Source organism: Corvus cornix, chromosome Z (assembly GCF_000738735.6).
Source record: "Corvus cornix cornix isolate S_Up_H32 chromosome Z, ASM73873v5, whole genome shotgun sequence".
Classification (NCBI taxonomy): Eukaryota; Metazoa; Chordata; class Aves; order Passeriformes; family Corvidae; genus Corvus; species Corvus cornix.
In genome coordinates this window covers 63,718,659-63,739,866 of record NC_046357.1, presented here as the reverse complement: position 1 = coordinate 63,739,866, position 21,208 = coordinate 63,718,659, and the positions used below count along the sequence as shown (strand labels likewise).

Sequence of the window (21,208 nt, the reverse complement as noted above, 5' to 3'; positions counted from 1 at the left end):
TTTTCAAAATAGCTGAATATATTTTCTAAACCTTTATCTTCTAAAGGCATCTTAAAGTAGACAACTTCCTATCTGTAGAATCATGTTTGATTTTCTTTGTATATATATGCAATTATGAAAACCAGGGAGCTGAAGTACTGTTTTCTATTACACAGTACATATCAATGGCAATGAATATTTTGCCTACATCTACTGAGCCCCCTATTAATAAAAAAACATCCCCATATAGTATGCAAGTATTTACTTTAGACATAATTAAAAAAAATTTACAACACTATAAGCTATTTCAAAGTATATGCTCAGTGGACTAGGTAAATTATCTAAAAATCTTTGTTCCCATCATGTTACTTACAATGCTCAAAGGGTTAATGCAAGGCATTATATCAAATTAATTTCCTAATACTAGAACTAAGCACTGTGTGTTTATGCTTCTATTCCAGTTTTTATTGTCAGTGTTAAATCACCAAACAAATTAGCAGAGATACTAGAATTCCATGTATCAATTTGCTTTAAACCGTATACAAAGAGCATGTCCTGTTAGTGTGACAAGGGCCCAATTTTCAGAAATTCACCTTACTCTCTCAAATTTGTATTTTAAACTCTAAAATTATTGTCGTATACTTATATTACTAATAAACCTGGGGTTTTTGTCAGCACGTTTATGGCTCTCAGTGGTTGGTTTTGTTTTGTAAAAGCATTCTGAATTAAATTGGATTGCAGAGCATCTCTAACATGAATTTTTTTCTAAACAGTGCAGATGTCAGTTGGTGAGAATGACAAAGATATCAGATCATTTCTCCTAGGGAAAACAAGATAAAAAAAAAGTGTTTCAGATATTTAAAAATACCTCGCTTTAAATTAAATTTGTATATAGACCTATGCATTCCTGAATGACAGAACATTATTTTCTTTTTTTTTTTTGAACTAAAGGCAGTAATGCTGTAAATCATCATTTTATAGGCAAATAATTTAACATCTATTTTCCAAATTTTTATGGAACTTTTTAAAAATGAAGGTGCTTAGAGCATGCTACAGTACAAGAGAAAAAAAACTGAAAAAAAGAAAAAAGATGCTTCAAAACTGATTCACCACAAGAAAGATGAAAATGTAACAAAAAATTTTAACAAATATAAAACTTTTGAAAATTGGGCCCTGTGCTTTGAAAAGGTAGTTCAACAAGACCTCTTCCCCCACACTGTTCACTGTGCTATTCTGTGCTAATGGGGGAAATGCCTCTAAAATAACTATTCTTGATTCCATTTCAAGATTAGATAAAACACATAAATCATGTCAACTCTCATAATGTCTACCCTGTGGACACACGCTACACCTCTCCATAGCATTGACAACAGACTCCAGAGCTGGTGTGGCAATGCAGCCGCACGCTACACATTACAGAATACACACTGAGGTATCCGCATCTCTCTACTTCAATGATTACTAAAACCCAACTATTAAACAGCAAGAGTGTGCAAAATGTTTTATCTAAGTGTTTGATTAAAACTTCAGGAAAAACAAAACAAAAGACCCCCAAATCTGTAAGTTTACAACACAGTAAGATGCTCTAAAAAAATCTGGTAAAATCTTTAGAATGTAAGCATAAGAATACAGACTCCAGTCAGTTTTCTGAATGTGTGAAAGTTCCAATTTGTCTTGATAATTCATTGTTTTTAGAAGCTATGAAATACATTCCATTTCTTGTATTCAGATTTTTGTTCAGTTTTGGTTTTTACTTTGTGACAACTGAGTGGAGTGGAGAGCTAAATAATGAAAGATACTCAAGTCCCACCATATTTAGCAATCTAGATTTACCTTTTACAATTGTACTCTTTTCTCAGCAACAACAAATTCAGCATTAAACCAAGAAAGGATAAGAAAACACAAACCAACACAAAAATTGAAACAAGTACTACAGTATTAAAAAAAAAAGCTGAAAATGAAAAAAAAGTTGAATTATTTCACTTTATTTTACTTGTAAACATCTTATAATGCACAATGAAGGGGAGTAAATATTTATCACAGCTTAGTTTTAGCATTTTTGGTGAAGGGTACAGATGTGCTGATTTCTAAGGAAAAATCAGGACACACTGAGCGATATATGTGACAACAAAATCTATAATGAGATTCAGTGCATTTATGAGTTTAGAAATAATGAATATAAACCTCACTTTTACTTTTTACTGAGGCAAAAGCCATCTACTGACATTAGTAGGAATTATGCCTACACAGAATGAGCTGGATGGGTTCACAATTCTGCAAAGGAATTAAAATTTATTTTTGTGCACCAATAATGTTAGGACATTTTAGTTTATGTGCAGCTGTATTTGGAGCATATGTAAACTCTAGCAACAAACTTGTTTGCTATAAATACACTTCCATTTTACATGCTCTTCTCCCATTTGGTATATATGACTTTAAAGTCATTTGCAGACACACGAGATAAACCAGAATAAAAAAATCCTAATTTTTTTACAGTCTTTTCTGTAAAGTCAATCTTTTTGTGTTCTCCTTCATTTTTTGGCTTTTTTTTTTCTTATTTAATTCCACTACTTTAGTGTAGCAAATTCGTGTGTCTGCATAATGAAATGTTTGTGAAGAAAAACTTGAGTTCTTTAATGTCAATTAATATGGTCTCTATAAACTGATATTATTTAACCATTAAAATGTAATATCTGGCTGATACACCACAAAATATAGAAATTGAAAACATGCACTGCATTATGTACCTGCTCATTTATTTCTTTTTAGTTTTTAAAATTAAAAGTAGGCAAGGGTTTAGAAAATATATAGTCATGCTTGGGACTATGGTCAATCTATTTTGACATTTGAAGTTGGTATTAAAGCTAGTTTTGCTTTCCAAATTCCCAAGCAAATTTTATTTGTATTAAAGTGAAATCCAGCTAGAAACGAGAAAAAATAGGTCTATTGTCACTCTAAGAGGGATATTAAAATCATTTAATAATAAAAAAATCCTTTTATTCTTTTGAAGGCTATGTAACCTGTCCTTACTTCTTAGGGAATTTGAAAATGACAGGCACACCTTGTTGAATTAATTTAAGAGTTAATAATAACAAAAAGTACTAAGTCTTAGCTTCAGTTCTGTTTAAGGCACCATGTAATAGCCGAGGTACAATGATCCCTGATGTACATTCTTAAATGGCAATGGTCCATCTAGCCACCTATTCAAATTCTACACAATTGGGAATAAGTACAAGTGAGGTGTGCCAGTTACACTGCCTTGTCTAATTTTTGTAAAAATTTAAATCCACTTTACCAACAAGGAAATGTTTTTGAAAGGAAAATGATGCAGGTTGCTACATTCCTTGCATTCTATAAATCATCTTTTCTAAGAGCAGCAGATTGAACCACTAGTAGGAAAAGACCTGGAATAGAAGAAAGTCATTCAAATGGAATGTTTTCCTGTATGTCCAGTTCAGCATAAGTAGCACATACACTTAAAATTAAGAATAATCAAGTCACTTTTTTTTTAGCTTCAGTTTCTAACAACTACAGTGCCACTGAACAATCAAAAGCATCTGTTCAGTGGCCTGACACAGAATCAGTAGTCTTCAAAACAGAGGAACTGGTATGCAAATAATATCTGAAACTGTTGATTTTAAACGAAGCTTGCATTGTTTACATCATGTTCAGATTATTAGGTACATTTATGCCATACAGATTACCACATTCTGATACAATTCTGTCATTTAAACAGCTTCTTCCTTACAGAAAGAAACTAGGAGATCTTCTCAACCCTCCAGCATTATTACAAAAAAATCCCCCTGAATACTCACAATTTTATCAAAATAGTGTCTTCTCGTAGTACGATGAAAAGCACCTTTTATAACAAATTTGATACATCTGCTGTCAAATAAGTATGCCTCCAGTGTAAATCAAAGAAAATAGTTCTTTTGATATTTCACAGAAGTGCATCTAATTAAAAACCTATCTATACGAAATCAGCATAATAACTAATAATTAACATTAAAATATTTTTAAACTATGAAAAAAATTAAATTATTATAAGAGGACGAAACATTAACATTAAACTTTGCAAAGATCTTCCTTGCATTTGATACAAAGAAACCTCTTCATATTGAGTGGCCAATGTAAAATGATTTTGTTTACAAAAAAATTTTTTTTTTAAACAGACCTGGCAAAATACATACATCCATTCCATTGAACAACTCCAACAAAATTATGATCAGAACAGTTACATTTGACAACAGTCAACCTTCGGACTTATTCTTTTTTTTTTTTTCTTTTTTTCATATTAAACCTAAAAGGCTAATGCAATGGGGCATGTGTTGGAGGCCAGGGGAGGTTTCATGTTAGACTGCAGTGTATGTATTTCCAGTAGCACTGCATTGCCTGATAGTCTGAGTAGTTGCAACAATGTGCTCATTATGAATTGGGTTCAGGAGGTTCTGCTGTACTCCACTCTCAAGCACTGGCTGCATGCAGCCCACCTGGAATGCCTGGTTTAGCTCAGTTTTCTCCCTCTTGGCTTGTGGTTCTCCACTTTCATCCAGCTCTTCATCTATTTCACTTTCAACTTCGCTGCCCTCATCTGCACAAACATACCAGCATGTAACTACCACAAAGGAAAAAAGCTTCTAATACAAAGCTCTTTATTTTGCAAGTAATAGTTGAAATACAAGGGAGCAATCTGATAAAGCACAAACTGAAAATTAACATTTTAATGGCAAAAAGTCAACTATTATCTCAAATAGATAAACAGACTCAGGTTTGATCCCTTGAGCTATGCACTGTTGTTGTGGAAAAAACAATTCCAATCTCAAAAGGTCTAACAATCAATGTTAACTTCGTATTGGAAAATGCCTAATTTCCTAAACATGATGAACAAGAGTTGTTACTTTTAGTTACAGATAGGGAAACAGGGGCAAGAAGAGTTGGGGTGACTTGATCCAAATTTTGACAAACATTCTTATACTCACTAGTTGAATGTTCTGAGGTCAAATCACCTCAAATCACTCAGGCAATCAGTATAAGAAAGCATGTCAAAATATGGCATGAAGGGATTGTAAGGAACTAACTTCTCCCTGACTACTTGCATACAATTCTGCTTCTTGACATAGCAAAACATTCACTACAGTTAAACATCCATAAGTATACTCTTGTTTTAATTCACACAGCTGCTACCCTCCTCTGTCCTATTAGATAATACAAAATTTGCATTAAAATTGGATATTCCTTTGTGACAAGAATAAACATCTTTTAAATATTCTTATTTTAAAACAAACCTACAATATTCCAGTCATTATTATGTGTGATATTATATACATAGCTATTGTATTATATCAATGTATCCATACAACATATACATGCTCTTTAAAGGATGATACGACTCTAAATTCTGTTTGACTGTGTTTTTAAAACATAAAGATTTATTTTGCTCAGAGACACATTAGCTCTACACAGAATTAGACCCTGGAGATACTAAAATGCTTACCTTTATCCATATTTCCAGGGGACACAGCATTTAAATCACCAAACTGCAAAATAAACAATAAGAGAAATGGACACAGTCTTAAGCAAATGTGATCTTAGAATATCTATGATGTAGGAAATCTGTCCCCCACTGGTTTGACAGTTGCATTCATTCAAATGAATAATCTTAGCTGCAGCCACATCCATAGCAGAGCAATTTCCCATTCCATTTCAGTCTTGTGCTTATTAAGACAATTATCACTAAGTAAACCCTCAAAAATTAGAACAACCTTTTTTAAAGATTGCTTCATCAGGGCCTTTGTTGTTTGAAGTGAGCTATTTCTGAGTTTTATAAAGCCATAAATTATAATTGATATTCATTCTGAACTGCCAATATTTTAACAAAAAGCTCTTTTTAAAATTTCCCAGGCACCATTTTAATTGTGCTGGAACAAAAATGAAGGTGTGCCGCAGTGTTGCTAATCTACCTGTAAGGTAGATGAAAGGCACTGCTGAGAAAGGGTTTATAACCTGATAACTGATTTACATCAAAATCCAGACCTTTTAAAAGAAGTTGCGTGTAAGTTAGAAACCTTCTTCCCTTTCCTTTCTCCATTTCTCTTGTGTGAAATTTGGAAGAGTAAAACACCACCAATGGATATCAAATGAAAGGAGCACATTGTTTAGACAGATACATTTCTAACCATAAATGATGGTACCAGTCTTTTCCAGAAGAATTTTGCCAATACCTATGTCCAAGGGTGGAAGAAGAGGAAGGGAGAAGTATGAGAATGCTTTTCTCAGCTGCAACCAGTTTATACTGTCTTACAGTGCTTGTTGCACTGTAATCTTCCTCATTTTATTTCAGTCACAGCCATTGAATACACAGAAACATAAGAAAACACACATTTAATGTATCTAACTTCTATTCTGCCCCTCACCTCCAAATGTTTTGCAATACTTACTTCCTCATAGTATTTCCATCTTCAGTCTCGTAAACTTTTTAGAAAACTCTATGCTACATTTATGTCTAAGATATAAAGTCTGCAGAGACAAGAAGAATGTAGTACCTATACTTGTGTAATACTTTCTGCAAATGTAAGGCAAGAAATATAACAGCATGTATACTGATGGTGGGCCTTTCTACTAAGTAGAAATACTATTTAATTTTTCTGAAACATGTCATGACACATGATATAGAATAATTTGACAAAGAAAGCTGAGACATTTTCCAATTTCTCTTGAAAGTGTATTATCTCTTTATAATATGTAATAAATCTATCAATATATCTTGTGGGAAGAATGACAACCGATGCCAAATCAACTAGCAAAATTACCTGCAATTTATAGGTAACACAGAACATGATAGAGTGACTCACAAGTGTAAAAATGCAACAAATCCATCCTATTAACAATTTAGCATATATTCAAATATATCCATTTTCCAGCAACTTTGAAGCATAATTCTTTGGGAACAATTCATGCTTTCCTTACTGTGTCACTCAAAATTAAAGGTCAGATGAACTACTGAAGAGGGATAAGAAAGACTTTGCTTTGTAGATGCCATAGCTGAGTATAAAATTATTGTTATGAATTAAGACTCTAGATCTGCTTTTTAAACCAATAGTCTTTGAAACCGTTGTATGAAAATCAAATGTGTTGCAAACCTCTATGTATGTCTGCACTGGTATGTGAACAGTACTGTACAAGCCAAAATTCTGCATGTAAACCAGCCTTCTAATGTCAAAGAGGGTATACATTTTGTGTGGGAATTATGTGTGCAAACGCATGTAAATGGATCCACAAAAGTAACATTTTCCTATTACTATGCTCTTTTATTTACACATAAAATATTCAGGTCTCAAAGAGTGGAAAATGGTTGTAGGTTGATCAACATTTTTCAAACTATGCACATGAATCTGTGTGCAGATTTGTAAAAGAGTAAGTTATTTTAGAAATAATTGATTTTAAGAATTCAGTGTGATTTTAGTACTCTGACAATGAACCAGTGAATCAAGTTTGAAACCACTGTATATATTTGTAACTCAGTCTACTGTTATACTGCAGAACATCCTACCATTCTACGTACATGCTTAAAAAACACTTTTTCCAAATCATCACTAAATCTATCAATCTAGTCTCTTACATATTATCTTACCTCTCCCATAACTGCAATAGGTGTCTCTCCTGTTGCCTGAGCAACACGATGCTCTACTAAGTAAAACATGTATTCATCGTAAAGCAAGCGGATCAGATGAAAAGAGCCAAAGCTAGCAGCACTGCGCAAGGTTAAATCCCGAATCACCATTGAGCTATTCAAAAATAAAAAATATATATATGTTTATGTATTATATGTCACAGCCATTTTAACATTTATCCGTGTAGACAGACATTTCACTTCAAAACCAATATTCTCAAAAGCAACAGTGTCCACAAACGTCTGATTTATGGTGTCTTTGGAAAGGGATGACCGGAAAGGGCAATCATTTGCTTCTCTCCTTTCTCTGAAGGTACTGTTGGACACCACGTAAGAAATAACCAGACTTGTTTGGTTTTGGTTTTGACCTATGCATAACTACCAATAATTGAGCAAGTGTAAAACTTAACTTGAAAGAACCTTTGTTGAAAACATAAACAACTAAAATGGTAAGAAAACTATTTGGTTCTTTAAGAAACTATTCCTTAAATGGTGTCTGTTGTGTCAATCTTTCCAGGACAAAGCTTTTAATTGCCAGAATTTAAATAGCTTTGAAACTTAAAATTCAGAAACGATAGAGTTGTGTGTTCATATTATATCAACAAATTCTGGCATCTTTAGCAAGCAGTTGCTACAGTCAGGTTCAAAGAACAAGGTTTACTCTGATAACTGTTTCAATAAGCAGCTAACATGGAATGCTTGTCTTAATGTTCTTTCCATATATTAAAAACAGCTTTTGTCTTTCTTATCTCATAAACATTGATGCCACAATGTTTTAGTAAGTAATGCTAAAAATAGTGGCTTAATAATTGCATAGTTATTTAACCAAAAAAAATCATAGTATGTTTCTAACTCTGGACAAAACGACACCTGCATTCATTTTCAGATGCTTTTTAAAGCAATAAACAAGGGTCATTTAGGTCCCTGTTCATTTGCCAATAGCCCTGAGTTCAAGGTTAATAGCAGAGGTACTCTGGAAAAAACCCGTATTTTTCATGATGTACCAAGCCACTGTTTGATATTAGATTTGCCAACTTCAGTACAATGCACAGTTCAGCAAATAATAGAAGAGTTAGAATGTTTTAAAGTCTATTAAATACTACCTGTAGAAAGACCATTTTAACAGAAATTGCCGTGCTGCTTTAGGAAAGCTGGGTCTTCCTTCATACGGTTTCAATGCTTGCATCATTACATTATCAAGCCAGGCAGCCCACTGCTCCAGAGTGCTCTGCTGTTGAAGAGTCATCTTGAAATCTGTTTCTAGTCTCTGAACCATGTTGTCATCACACTGGCACACCCAGGAAGCCTGCTCCTGTTATAGCACATGGCAGATCTTGAATTGACAATACATAAGCCAAAGCACAGAATGTAGTTGTATCTCAAAGATTAGGCTGTTCAATGGATGAAAGAGACTGGACCCACTTACTAGACAGACTACGAAGTAGTTGTTATTTACAGCTATTGTAGTTTTGTTGAAAGCAAATAGGTGGGGAAAGCATAGCATAAAAGAACAGACATCAAATAAAGGAATTAGAACAAGCAATGTAAGCAACAAAAGTTTGTTGTAGTTTCCTACATTCATTTGTGAAAAAAGGCTTCCACTTTTGTCATTTTTCTACTGAAATACTTATAACTTGTCATTTTTTTCTGGGATGTCAGGCAGGGCAAGCAGGAAGAGTCAAATGCAGGGGACTAAAGTAATAAAACAAGTAGCGAGAAATCAAGTGCAACATTCCTTTTGCTCTGAAGAAGTTAAGCTTAAAGACAAATCCTGTTATATCATCTTATAAAAGAAGCTTTGTACACAAACAAGGATTGTTGTTTGCTGATTCTAGGCAGTAATAGATGACACATTACATAAACATAAGCTGCACACAAGTGGAGAAACACAGTATGCATACAATAATCAGCAATTTAGTCAGTGTTACCAAGTTTAAATAAAGCTAACTGTTCAATTCAGAAAATGAGAAAAAAATGACAGCTCACTAACTGCAAGCCATTTCCATTTAAACTCTAGCTGTCATGTGCCAAGTTAACACCTCATTCACAGACTCTGTATCCATGTCAACATATTACTGTACTTAATATATTGTATCTTTGGTCCAGAACTCTTGACTAGATTTCTGTTAAGAGTATTAACATGTATATTAAAACACTCGTTCACAAAGAAGACAAACACAGAACTACCAAGAATCTGAAACCTTTGACTTTGCTGGCCAAAAGGACAGCAGTATTTTTCCTCAGACAAGCAGAAACATATAGAGAAATTATTCTTAGTAAAAACATAATTTATGCTCTATAGGTTCTAATCATACTAATCTAATCCATTATTCAGGAGATCTTGTAAATTTTAGCACAGGCACTTAGATAAAACATAACTCGTGTATGGGGTTTTAAATAATGGAGACAGTCTCTACTGAAAATGCTGGCATTTAATAACTTTAAGAGACATTCAGAAGATATGCTACTGAGATCTAATCCTAAAATATCATTTTTGCTATTAGTAAGACACGATTCATGGTACCCATTCTAAGAAAGTATTTGCTCTACATTTGCACAGAACTTGGAAGAATACGTGCACTTCAAGAGAGTAAATGGAATCAGGTAATGGTTCTGAGCTCTTATTTTCCTAAAGCAATGTCACTTTTGGACTGAATCACTACATATATGAATGAGTGAAATATTAGCACTTTACTTTCTTCATAGAATGACACCTAACAATAATGTTCAAAATCACAGAGGAAATAACACTTAAAATCCTCTGCTATTCAAAACTAAATTTTACCTGAACATTGGCAAAATCAACACGGTTGAGATCATTGAGCATCTGGTTGATTTGAGAAGTATTTTGAAGCACAGCACGAGCTGCTTGAGCCAGGTGATTAAGAGATGTGTATCTTCGCAGAGTCTGGGCAAAGGCACTTACAGCGGCAACCTATGAAGAAATTTAGTATTTTTAAATATTGTACTCTATAGATTAACTCCACAGATTGAGTATTTACTTTCATTTTAACAGTTTATATTAATGAGTCCTCATATTTGAATTATACCATGTAGCAGATCAAATAATGTTATTTCCTCTCCCACTATCTGAAGCTTGATGCTAAACATGAAATTCAGCATTAAAGTGAAAATGCTGCTTCTTTTAGATGCTACTGCCCACTTGGTTTGCCACTTGCAAGAATAATACTTCAATAGTTTCATCTACCTTGGTTTGTATCATCCTCTGTGGAATATTGTTCATGGCATTTGAAAGCCAACCTTCAAGGCTTTTTGCAAAATTGCGAATGGCTTGGGTCAAGGCACCTATAGATTGGAGAATAAAAAGAGAATGAAAAGAAAGGAGTGCACCTGTTTTGAAATGTTTTGCATCCTCAGAACTCTTGTACTCAACTTTCAGGCCTGCTGCATTTACTTACTAGACAAATTTAGTCTGGGTTCAAAATGCCTCACTGAGATAAAGATTACACAAAAATTATTTTAGTTTTGGTTTAATAAGCATTTCTGACTTCTTCACCAGACAATCTTCCAAAGAAGTTTGTGACTTAGCAGTATTGTTTTGGGCACTCCTATAGGAGAACAACACTAAATTTCCATCACAAACTTCCACTTTCCATTTTACCTAAGCACCTCTTTTAAAAAGCAAAAGTCTGGGGAAAAATCCACTTATAGGAACACTGCAGTTTCCTCAAGTAAGTCCATAGTAATCTTAAACCATGTCATAGTGCTGCTTAAATCAGTTTTAAAGAACAAATTCCATTCACATGCAGTGCTTAAGGATGTCATCAATAAGCAAGATATAGGAGTGTTTCACTGACAGAAAGTGAAATTATTCAAATGACTGTGAAATCTGTGTGCATTTTGTTTCTTTTCTATACCATCCACAGAAATGCTGAGTGGCTAACAGAGATTTAGAGAGACACTGAAGAAGTTCCTACAGTATTCTGCATTACTAAATACAGAAGTTTTAATTTTTCAAAAGAGGAAGACAGGAAGTATTGTCCCAAGGAACTGTACCTGGAAAAAATAAAATCATGTCTTCTGAGTGATAAAAACCCAGCTTTCCCACACCTAACCCTTGCACATTGACATAACAATGCAACAGTGCAACACTCAAACTGCTGCAAAAAGTAGGAGACAAAAAGAAAAAACTACAGGTTTCTGAAGACTACCAGAGAATGAATGCAACTACAAAAGTGAAGAGGAAAAAACCTAAGGAAATAATACCTTTTTTTAAATAATACCTTTTTAAAATAAAGCTTTCTACCAGAAATGTAAATTTACTAAAAAAGAAATTGTATTCTTTGTGATATCTTTTTCACATGTCTTCAAACTTGCAGTCATAAGCAGTAGAACCCATACTGGCAATTTATATAACTCACCATGCATTTGGATGCTTAGCTGACCACAATTTGATCTTACAAAGTATCTGTGTTAGCTCAGCCCTGTTATCTTTTTTTTTTTTTTTTTTTTTGTCCTTTAGGGTTTACACATGAAGAACAAGCTTTTTTCCTCAACCCTGTCAATCCTCTAGCTCACTTGTGCTGCTTTGTAAATTATTTCTGTGCACTTACTAATTGACTATGTATTCACTCATCTTTTCTTACCTACAGGACAAGATGGAAGCAATAATGTAAATACTGTATGAATGGTACTTAGACATTTAAGAAAAATATTACTGCTTTTTCACCTCTAATGTTCTCATTACTCTTTTTTACCCAAGTATATATATTACAAAATTATTTCAATCACTGTAATGCTGATCTCCTTTAAAAATAAATATAGAAAAGCAGCTCAGGCCTTTCAAGAAAGACCTTTAACTAGTAAGAAAAGGGAACAAATAAAAGGAATTCTAAGTTCTGAAGAAATAAAATAGCTAAAGTAGCTAATCAGGCATCACTATTGTATAGAACAACCATGAATTTCTAATGAGCTTTGGAGATACATTAAATACAGATTTTTTCTCATATCCTTAAGTACACATCTAGCCACTACCAAAACCTTACGTACCTACATCCTTGAACTGTTAAGTTCATCTGAACCCTTTCAAAGGATCTTTGCATGATAAGCATGGTGCAAAGTAAATGGCCTAAATCATTAAGTGTTACTACTCATACACTACATAATGTGGCAATGGCAGTTAGTGAAAGTTTGATTTGAATAAGCACCTAAAAAGCTTGACTTCTGAACCAAAACCCCTCTGACTTGTACAAAACTGAGCTTTACAGCCTTTCCAGTACTCTAATTTTTTGCCTGTCTGGAATTGTATAATATGGTGTGGAAGTGTATTTTGCATAAATTCTCCACCAATCATGGAAACTAACTCAACACCAAATTTGTTACTGTCCATTCTGCCCCTTGTGAAGATGTAAGATGCCCATTCTAAAACATAATAGCTCTGGTCTATTGTCAAAGACACTACATAATGATGGGCTTTATTCCTGACTTCAATGGACAGCATTTTGCTTTTCTTAGGAAAAGGAATTTTGTTGTTTTATACACAGCAATTCTTCACTCATTCTGTGGGTGCTAAACATTTCAGCTGACAAATTTAATACAGAGGTTAAAAATAAAACCATTTTTTCCTCAACAGTCTTTTTTTTCTACTCCAGTAGTATGTATCAACAATATGACTTGTCTAAAAGAAAAAACACTGAAGATCTAGACAAAAAAACCCAAACTTGAAAAAATTATGCTTTCTTCAAGCCCCTTTCAAATTAGTATTTTTCCCTATTTTGAGCAGCAGCTGCTGCTCTCTTCCCATTTACTCAAGAAAAAAAATCATAAACATGCCTTTAATGAAGCATTTACAGTCCCAGCTCCTCTACAGAGTCCAAACTTCCCTACAAATTGCTATTTTCCTACAGAGGATGATGAATTTGTCTGCTTCACCCAGCTGCATTTTTGTTATATTCAACCTTTAGCCATTATCTCAGTCTCTTGTAATGACTGGAGATGCTTTTATTCAAAAGCAGGAGTTAAAAAAATCACAAGATTTTAACCATTTAACAGTGAAGAAGAAACCTGGATGGCCCATCATTAAAGGAAAGCTGCTAAAAAAGGCCATTTAGTTAGCTGGTTCTAAAGGATAAAGTAAGAAAATACGTTAGCTGTCTTCCAAAGGTAGCTCAGTGAGTGCAATTCTGAGCAGAAAACCACTGGACTGTTCACAAAAAGGAGGCAGAAGTCTCTTAGGATGAATTTGTCCTGGGATTAGATGACGTGTTTGAATCCAACAGTCTGATGACCATCCCCAAAACAGGAATGTCAAACACAGTAGGTATCAATTATTCAAATATGATTGGTAATTCTAGAAAGAAAGAAATAGCGTGAAAAGGACATGTTGCCTCTAATTATTGATATTAATTGATTTTGCCCCATTCCTTGAAATCTTGTATTGGCAATGCCCAATGCATCTCATGAAGCAAGGCAGGAAGACACCATGAGCTGTATAGCTGTCATCTGAACACTCCTCTAGAGACTACCAGGCTTTGCAGGAAAAGCAACTGAAAAGGAGAGGTGCGGGTTTGATGAAAAACTGTGTCTGCACTACCTTTCTATTCAGAAATTAACTTGCTTTTGCAATTGAGAGTTTTCATTCAGCCTATTAAATGTTATAATTAAATTTGTGGGGGTTTTTATCACTGCCTAATTTTTTGTGATACACTATATTACTCTAAAATCCTACCTAATGGTATTGTCACGAGAGAAGTAAAACATTAAATATAAACCAATGCAAAATAATTTACACAAGTAATAGCTGTCAATAATTACATGCATTTGAGAAAACATTTTTCCTTTATTTTCACATATAGATGCCCAAATGATGTCAATTGCTAACAAGCACTTACTCGTTCCTTAAAAAAAAAGGTAAAACGCACTTTGTAAATGGCAAACCTTCAGATTTTGTACATTTCCAGCTTCAATTTTTTTTTTTTTTTTGCATTATACATAATTTGCTAAAACCTGATTTTATTCCACTGGCAAGCAAGAAGTCAATAAAACTTTTCTGCAAGGCACTACCACCAAATATTCTTATGAAGTGCTTATTACTGCTGGAGTCACCATAGCAGAAGAGGTGTTCACAGCATGACAATATAGCTTTTTTACCTGCAAAACTACTTTTTGGATTAATATTTTTTAAAATATTTTTAAACTTTCTAAAGTGAATACTGGTTTTTTTTTCATGGGAAGGAGATAATATGTAGGAGGTATGAGGTTTTTAGTGGGTTGCTAACATGATTTCTTTATTATATTTAGGACAGTGTATGTGAGACAATAAATACTTCATGAAGGAGTTCAACTTTCTTCACATAAATTTGTTTTCTACCAAAGATAGCCATAAAAATACACTGCTAGAGCAATGACAGCTTCTAGTAAAATTAAATTTGAAAAGAAATCTCTGCTCCTGGTTATGGTGGCATGACTGGACAATTACTCACTCTTTCATGTAGGATGTATGACAGAAAAAACAGTAGATTGGAATAATAAATTGGACTAGGAATTCTTCACTGCCTTAACAGTCATTAGAATTTATTTCAGCAGTCAGGAACAAAGGACCAACACTTCAAACATGGAATCACAAAGACCATATTTCTTTTTCAGACTAATCAAAGATTAATATGTGATGTTTAAACAGAAAACTACTGAATTTAGTGGAAGGATTGACTGATACTAGTGCACAGGGCCACAGGACTTCTTTCCATCAGGTACCCTAGAGCCAGGGTAAGGGGCAAACATTTTTACCTGAAGATATAACAGATATAGAGAAAGAAGAAATTTTAATATGACACTGTATCTTAAAAACTAGATCTTCCAACTTTTAGAGTTCAAAGCATATGTCAATTCCCAGCACAACTCCTTACACAACAAAACTGAGGATAAATTATACACAGTTACTTGTGTAACTTTCAAACTTTTTTCTTAAGCTGTCCTGTGAGGCACAAGTACACCTCCACCATATACATGCTTGCAGAAAAATCGTTACAAATGTTTCAGGTGTTCAACTTACTAGGAATAGGTCTAAGGACGTCAGGAATGAGAATCTCCACCAAAGCCTGGTACATCACGTGGTCACAGTTACACATCCATTTCAGAATTGACTCATTCTTGCACAGAGTAATCAGCTTTGCTTTAGGAAGTCGACTTTCTATTTCACTCAGATTGCTGGTGTTAAAAAAACCCGTAGCAAATTAATAAACAATAATGCATTTATGGCACCTGGGGGCATAGTTTAGCAGTTAACATGGCAGTGGTAGGTTAACAGTTGAATTTAACTTTTCTGACCTAAAGTTTCTATGATTCCATGATTTACAGCAGGTAAAAACATGCAATGGGTGTTAAAATGTATTTTTTTACACAGGCATCATAGATGTCTCAGCTCTACCCAATACAACTTATTTACACATTGTCTCACACAGAAATGGATTTAAGAAATATCTCCATAATTCTCCTACAGCTCATAAGTAGTGCAGACATATGAATGATCCTTTTGGCTTAAAAGAAGTGGATAAAATATTGGTAAGTGTCACCTTCACCGTATTTGTCCATGCAAAATACCCCAATGGATGACACAACTGTTTTTAGACTGCTCTTTGGCATAAACCCAGGCTATACAAAACCGCCAGACAACATAAATTTAACTTGGAAAATAATCATAGGAGGAAAAAATTATTACTGTTAAGTTAAAACTAATATAATTTTTTTTATTTCACATTCGAATTATCACGAGACACATTAAGCAAAGAGAAACATTTACTGGCCTTGGTTCATTAACAGGAGTGCCATCAGGTGGAGCAGAAGGAGAATAGCGCCAGAAAGTTTGCCACAATTTTTCTATCAGGCTGAATTGAAGATTAACAACAACATCCAGTATTGCCTGAAAAAATAAAACATGAGATCATATTGTCTTTTACCCAGCTTCCCTCCACTCCCAACTCCAATTAGATCTATAGCTTTTTTCCTTCATCATGTAGTGGAACCAAGGCAAACTGTAAATTCTCAAGTTATAAATGGTATCTGTTTTAATACCTTTGATATCCATAAATTTTCCAGCACCATAAACTGTTGTGCACAGAGACTTGCATAAGGCTTGCGTGGAAGCCTCCAAGAACTAGTATGGCCTATGTAAACATATCAGAGGAATTTAAGCATAGAAAATATTTACTGCTACTGCAAATAAAAGAGTAAACCTGACATTTTACTCATTTTCATAATTCCTTATATAAGTTGGAACCACCTTCAAAAATAATTTTAAAAGACATATTGTTCAGTATCAAATGTGGTTTAAATGTCTCAATATCTCTTTGATATGAGAAAAAAGTTACTGCTTTTAATGTAAAAGAAAATAAAATTATAATCTAACCTGATTTACATTTCCTGTTGACTAAACCAAGTATCTGCATGCACTATCTAAAGTCTAACATTCTGAAAAACATACATGTGACATTTCATTCTCAGTATCTATTACATATTATTCTTTTCCCCTGTAAAGGGGATCCTCCAGAAAACCCTTTTTGCTATCCTTTTCAATGAAATAAGTAAATATCCTGGGGCAAAGTCACATACCACAATCATGGCTGCAATATATTTGGCACTATTTTCTTGTACTGGCCTTCACTAAAAGTCATGAACTTTCAAAAATAAATGTTTTTTAGGAAATACCTCACAGTGCTCTCGATAAAGACTCTGTAGTGATTTGATGTCCTCAAAGGTAGTACCATCTGGCAGAGAAGATATTTCAACTTCTCCAAACTCTGGCAGTACTCGAGATGCATCTGTTGTCATGACAACATAATGAAAGAGGTGCCAGTTACAGTATGGTTAAGAAAAAAATTTAAGGATTATACGAAGAAATTAATTCCGAACGGTCATAATATTCAAAGAGGAATGTATTTCATACCTGTTGTATGCCAAAATAGTAAATAAATTATTACTTTTAATAAAAATAAGTACAAAATTATACTTGAATAGAATAAAATGCTATCAGGTACATACCACACCTATACAGAGAAGCTAACACACACTTTTTCAGACTATTACAGGGTGCAAGGAACTATCTAAGTCAGTGCAGGAGAGACTAATCCCTGAATAATTTTTTTGTTGTTCAGCTGAAGAGTTTCTATGCAGCCAGGTGTGATGGGGCTTAATAAACTCATTATATGTTTTTACTTGACATTTACTAGACTTTCAAGTAGAGCCAATGTGTGCTTTTACTATTTGTCACAAATGTTTCTGTGAGACAAGCTGATTAAGATAAAAATGCTGGATGGAAACATACCTGGAAAAGAAGATTCAAAACATTTTAATGCTACCCTTATGCTACAAACGGTTTTATTAACAGCAAAATTAGGCCAAAGGATTTGGTGGTTGAAAATCCCAACCAAATCAATCTACACTAATAGCACACTCTATCAGCACAGCCAAGGACTCTTTTTACATAAACAATTAACTAAATTACAGTTTGTTTCCATGACTGGAATACATGCTTAACTGGACCAACAAATCCACAATTTGGATATTTTCAAACATGACCTTTGGGATTTCAGTTGAAACTCTTTGTCTCTTTCCACTTACAACACTAGAACACCCTTTCAAAACAGCCCAGGGAGTGGCTAACCTGCCTAGTAGTGCAATGCCATCCTCCTACCCTGGCTTTTATGAAATAAAAATCACTGTAATGCACATGAAGGAAACAACTTTCATGGTAGGAATTTCAATATGCACACTTAATATAATTATGAAAAGCAAATTCATTTATGTAATATGAAGTATATCTCACCCTATTTTTCCTTTTATACTTACATGATGCATATTAAATATTACATAAAGCTCACGTGTAATTTAAGTGCCTTTCTGTTCTTTTGTGAGTAAGGATTTTAAAGAGGGCACGATAACTTCAGAAGAAACTATTGCACTTGTGTGGCTTGATATTCAGAGTGATAACAAAGTTCCTCTTATTTATACAGCAGTATAAAACCTGCTTTCATACCTAGAAACTGTTGATGGTGTTGACTTTGGGCAATTACGGTTTGTTCAACAGATGTGCCTGTCTGTTGACCACTTCCTGTGAAGCCATCTGCAACTCCATCCACTTTCTGCATAGGCTTATACCTGCAAAAATATCAAGTACAAAATTATCCTTTCTGTTTACTTCTTCATAAATGGAACACAGAGTTTGGTTTTTCCATCTCAAAATAAAATTTTCAGAACAAGTGACAAAAGAATCTAGTGATTCTTACTTATTTTTGTAAATAACAGAAGAAACAACCACTAAGGAAAGCTAGGGTATTAACAATGCATTACAGAATTCAAAAAGGTGGTATTCCAGCAGCACTCCCAAATTTCTGGTAGAATTTAGCTTAGTAACAGCATAATATAAAACCACCAAATTTATACCAAAAAGAATCAAATATATCCCTTTCCAAACAGCTTGACATAATTTTGTAATACAAAGATAATGTTTCATTACTTTAAGAAGAAACAACATTACTGTTTGAGGATAATGAAGACTTCAAAACAAGCACTTTGGGATACTGAAGTTATGCAAATAAAAAAGGTTCCCAAATTAAGAAAAGGAAAGAAGAAAAATGATGTGTGGCACACATTCTGTCTACAGCCTTTGCTGAGGAGGACTAGAAGTGTTTATCCAATTAGATGTGTCTAATAGAGATGGTAGAATTGGTATAACTACCAAGAAAAAAGTATATTGACTGCAATTTACCACTAATTTAAAAGACAAAAGAACCACTAGAAATATTAATAAGCTGACAAAAGAGCAACATTACCATCATTCTGAAAATTACAATATTCAGTCTTTTAGTTCTCTCTTAATCATGCTAGAACTTTCGAATACACTTGGATAACAATGATAAGAACACATACAGACACATATGAAACACTGAAGTTAAATACTAAGCCTCCTACAGCACAGTATTTTTCATGTAACAGCTACCTATTGAGCATAATGATACCTTGCAGTTCCCACCCCTCATCAACACCTTCACAGATTCTCACAGCAGAGCTTAGGATTGGTGTGAATTCAGCCTGAACAGGTGCATGCTGGTGCAGGTACATGTGTGCAAGTGCAAAACATGGGGCACAGCAGAAGTGGGCACTAACTGCACATGGTGCTGTATGTGTGATTTTGTTCTGATACAATCAAGGAACATACTGACATGAAGTTAAGAAAATGACACCAAACATACTTAGGTAAGGAAAATAAGGGAACTATATAAGACATATGGTGTTACTAACTAAAATAATAAAGCAAATAATACAAAAAGAAATATCCACTCCTAACAGTTATATAATGAAATTCTAAAATCACTTTGTCATTGTGAATCAAGAAGATAAGAGATATGACAATGTTTAGCTGACTGGCACCATTTTTCCAGAAATAATTCTAGTTAGACCATTGTGGAATATGTTTTGGTGCATGTAGGAACCCAGAGTGTCGAGATTATTTCTCTGCCTGTTCTTAAGGGTTTTTACCCCCCTGGACACCACTGTTTTAGCTTTAAACCTTGGAAAAAATTACCAACAGTCAGACAACAGCTAGAAAATACAGTGGTGTGAATTAGGTTATAGACTACTATGTAAGATTGCCACAGGGTGCAAAATTTAGAGGTTTTAGGCTTCTCTTTATAGTGTATAGATAAGAGTAAAAAAATATCAAAATGGAGGATTGTTGTTGTTCTCTAAACCTTCTTCTCCTTCTTCTACCACTCCATATTTTGCAGTAAAAGTAGTTTGGATTGATTGGACAGAAAATTCTGCAGTTCCTAGTCATGTTACTGAATAATTGGTAAGAAAGTAAAAATAATGTACATTTTTAGTAACTATTGGTTAAAATGTCTTTAAAAGGCTGTGTAAATCTTGATAAGCAGTCCTTCTCGCTCTCACTCCTGCTTTTCCTCCCTCCATGCTGTACCTGGGTCATGCTAGTGGCTCAAGTTTCTCTGATAAGACTTAATAAACAACTATCTAGAAGCATTGAAACTACAGAAGACATCTCGTTTTATCTTTTAAGCGCCTTGCAAGGACTCTCAGCAAATCCTCTCCCATCAGGAGAGACTCGATTTATGGCACGCTAAAGTGTCAGGTGCACATATGTAATTTTGAGTTCAAGTGAATGAAACCTCTAAGTGAATGAGATTGAGCTTGCTGGGAGATTTTGTAAATATCTATCTCCTTACTATATAATCCTGCCATGATTTTCGTAACAAGAATTTTCTACATGACGTATTATGAGACATCTCATGCTCCTGTATTATGCTCAGCAAAAGATAGTTAAGACCATGTATCTTAGCATGAACTTCCATTTACTGCTGTAACTAATCTGTACTGTCTGGAAATGACAGTAGAATAATTTCAGATCAAAGTGATCTTTGCATTCGAAGTTAAAGTTTGAAGTTGTGTTTTCCATATCTCAGTTGTGTCCAAGGAGACAAAATATGCTTGGTACACTATACCAAACTGTTCATTTGACTGAACTTTTTTGGAGAGGAACAATTGCTCTAAAGGTGACTTGCTTGATATGCTGCTCTGCTAATCTATCAG

At 34.0% G+C, this 21,208-nt stretch overlaps 1 protein-coding gene across 4 annotated transcripts in view; it reads right to left on the bottom strand.

Annotated features, from left to right (window-relative positions):
• Positions 1 to 1,948: 1,948 nt before the first annotated feature.
• RFX3 (regulatory factor X3) overlaps positions 1,949 to 21,208 on the bottom strand; it is a 110,147-nt gene continuing 90,887 nt past the window's right edge. For all 4 annotated transcript variants that reach the window (XM_039566878.1, XM_039566877.1, XM_039566876.1 and 1 more), the window contains 10 exons: positions 18,639 to 18,760; positions 17,312 to 17,424; positions 16,411 to 16,526; positions 15,660 to 15,814; positions 10,857 to 10,954; positions 10,434 to 10,583; positions 8,752 to 8,960; positions 7,610 to 7,763; positions 5,474 to 5,516; positions 1,949 to 4,570 (listed from right to left, as the gene is read on the bottom strand). In XM_039566878.1, the coding sequence (XP_039422812.1) occupies positions 4,332 to 4,570; positions 5,474 to 5,516; positions 7,610 to 7,763; positions 8,752 to 8,960; positions 10,434 to 10,583; positions 10,857 to 10,954; positions 15,660 to 15,814; positions 16,411 to 16,526; positions 17,312 to 17,424; positions 18,639 to 18,760 (1,399 nt within the window). In that variant the 3' untranslated portion in view covers positions 1,949 to 4,331. The remainder of the gene's footprint in view (positions 4,571 to 5,473; positions 5,517 to 7,609; positions 7,764 to 8,751; positions 8,961 to 10,433; positions 10,584 to 10,856; positions 10,955 to 15,659; positions 15,815 to 16,410; positions 16,527 to 17,311; positions 17,425 to 18,638; positions 18,761 to 21,208) is intronic.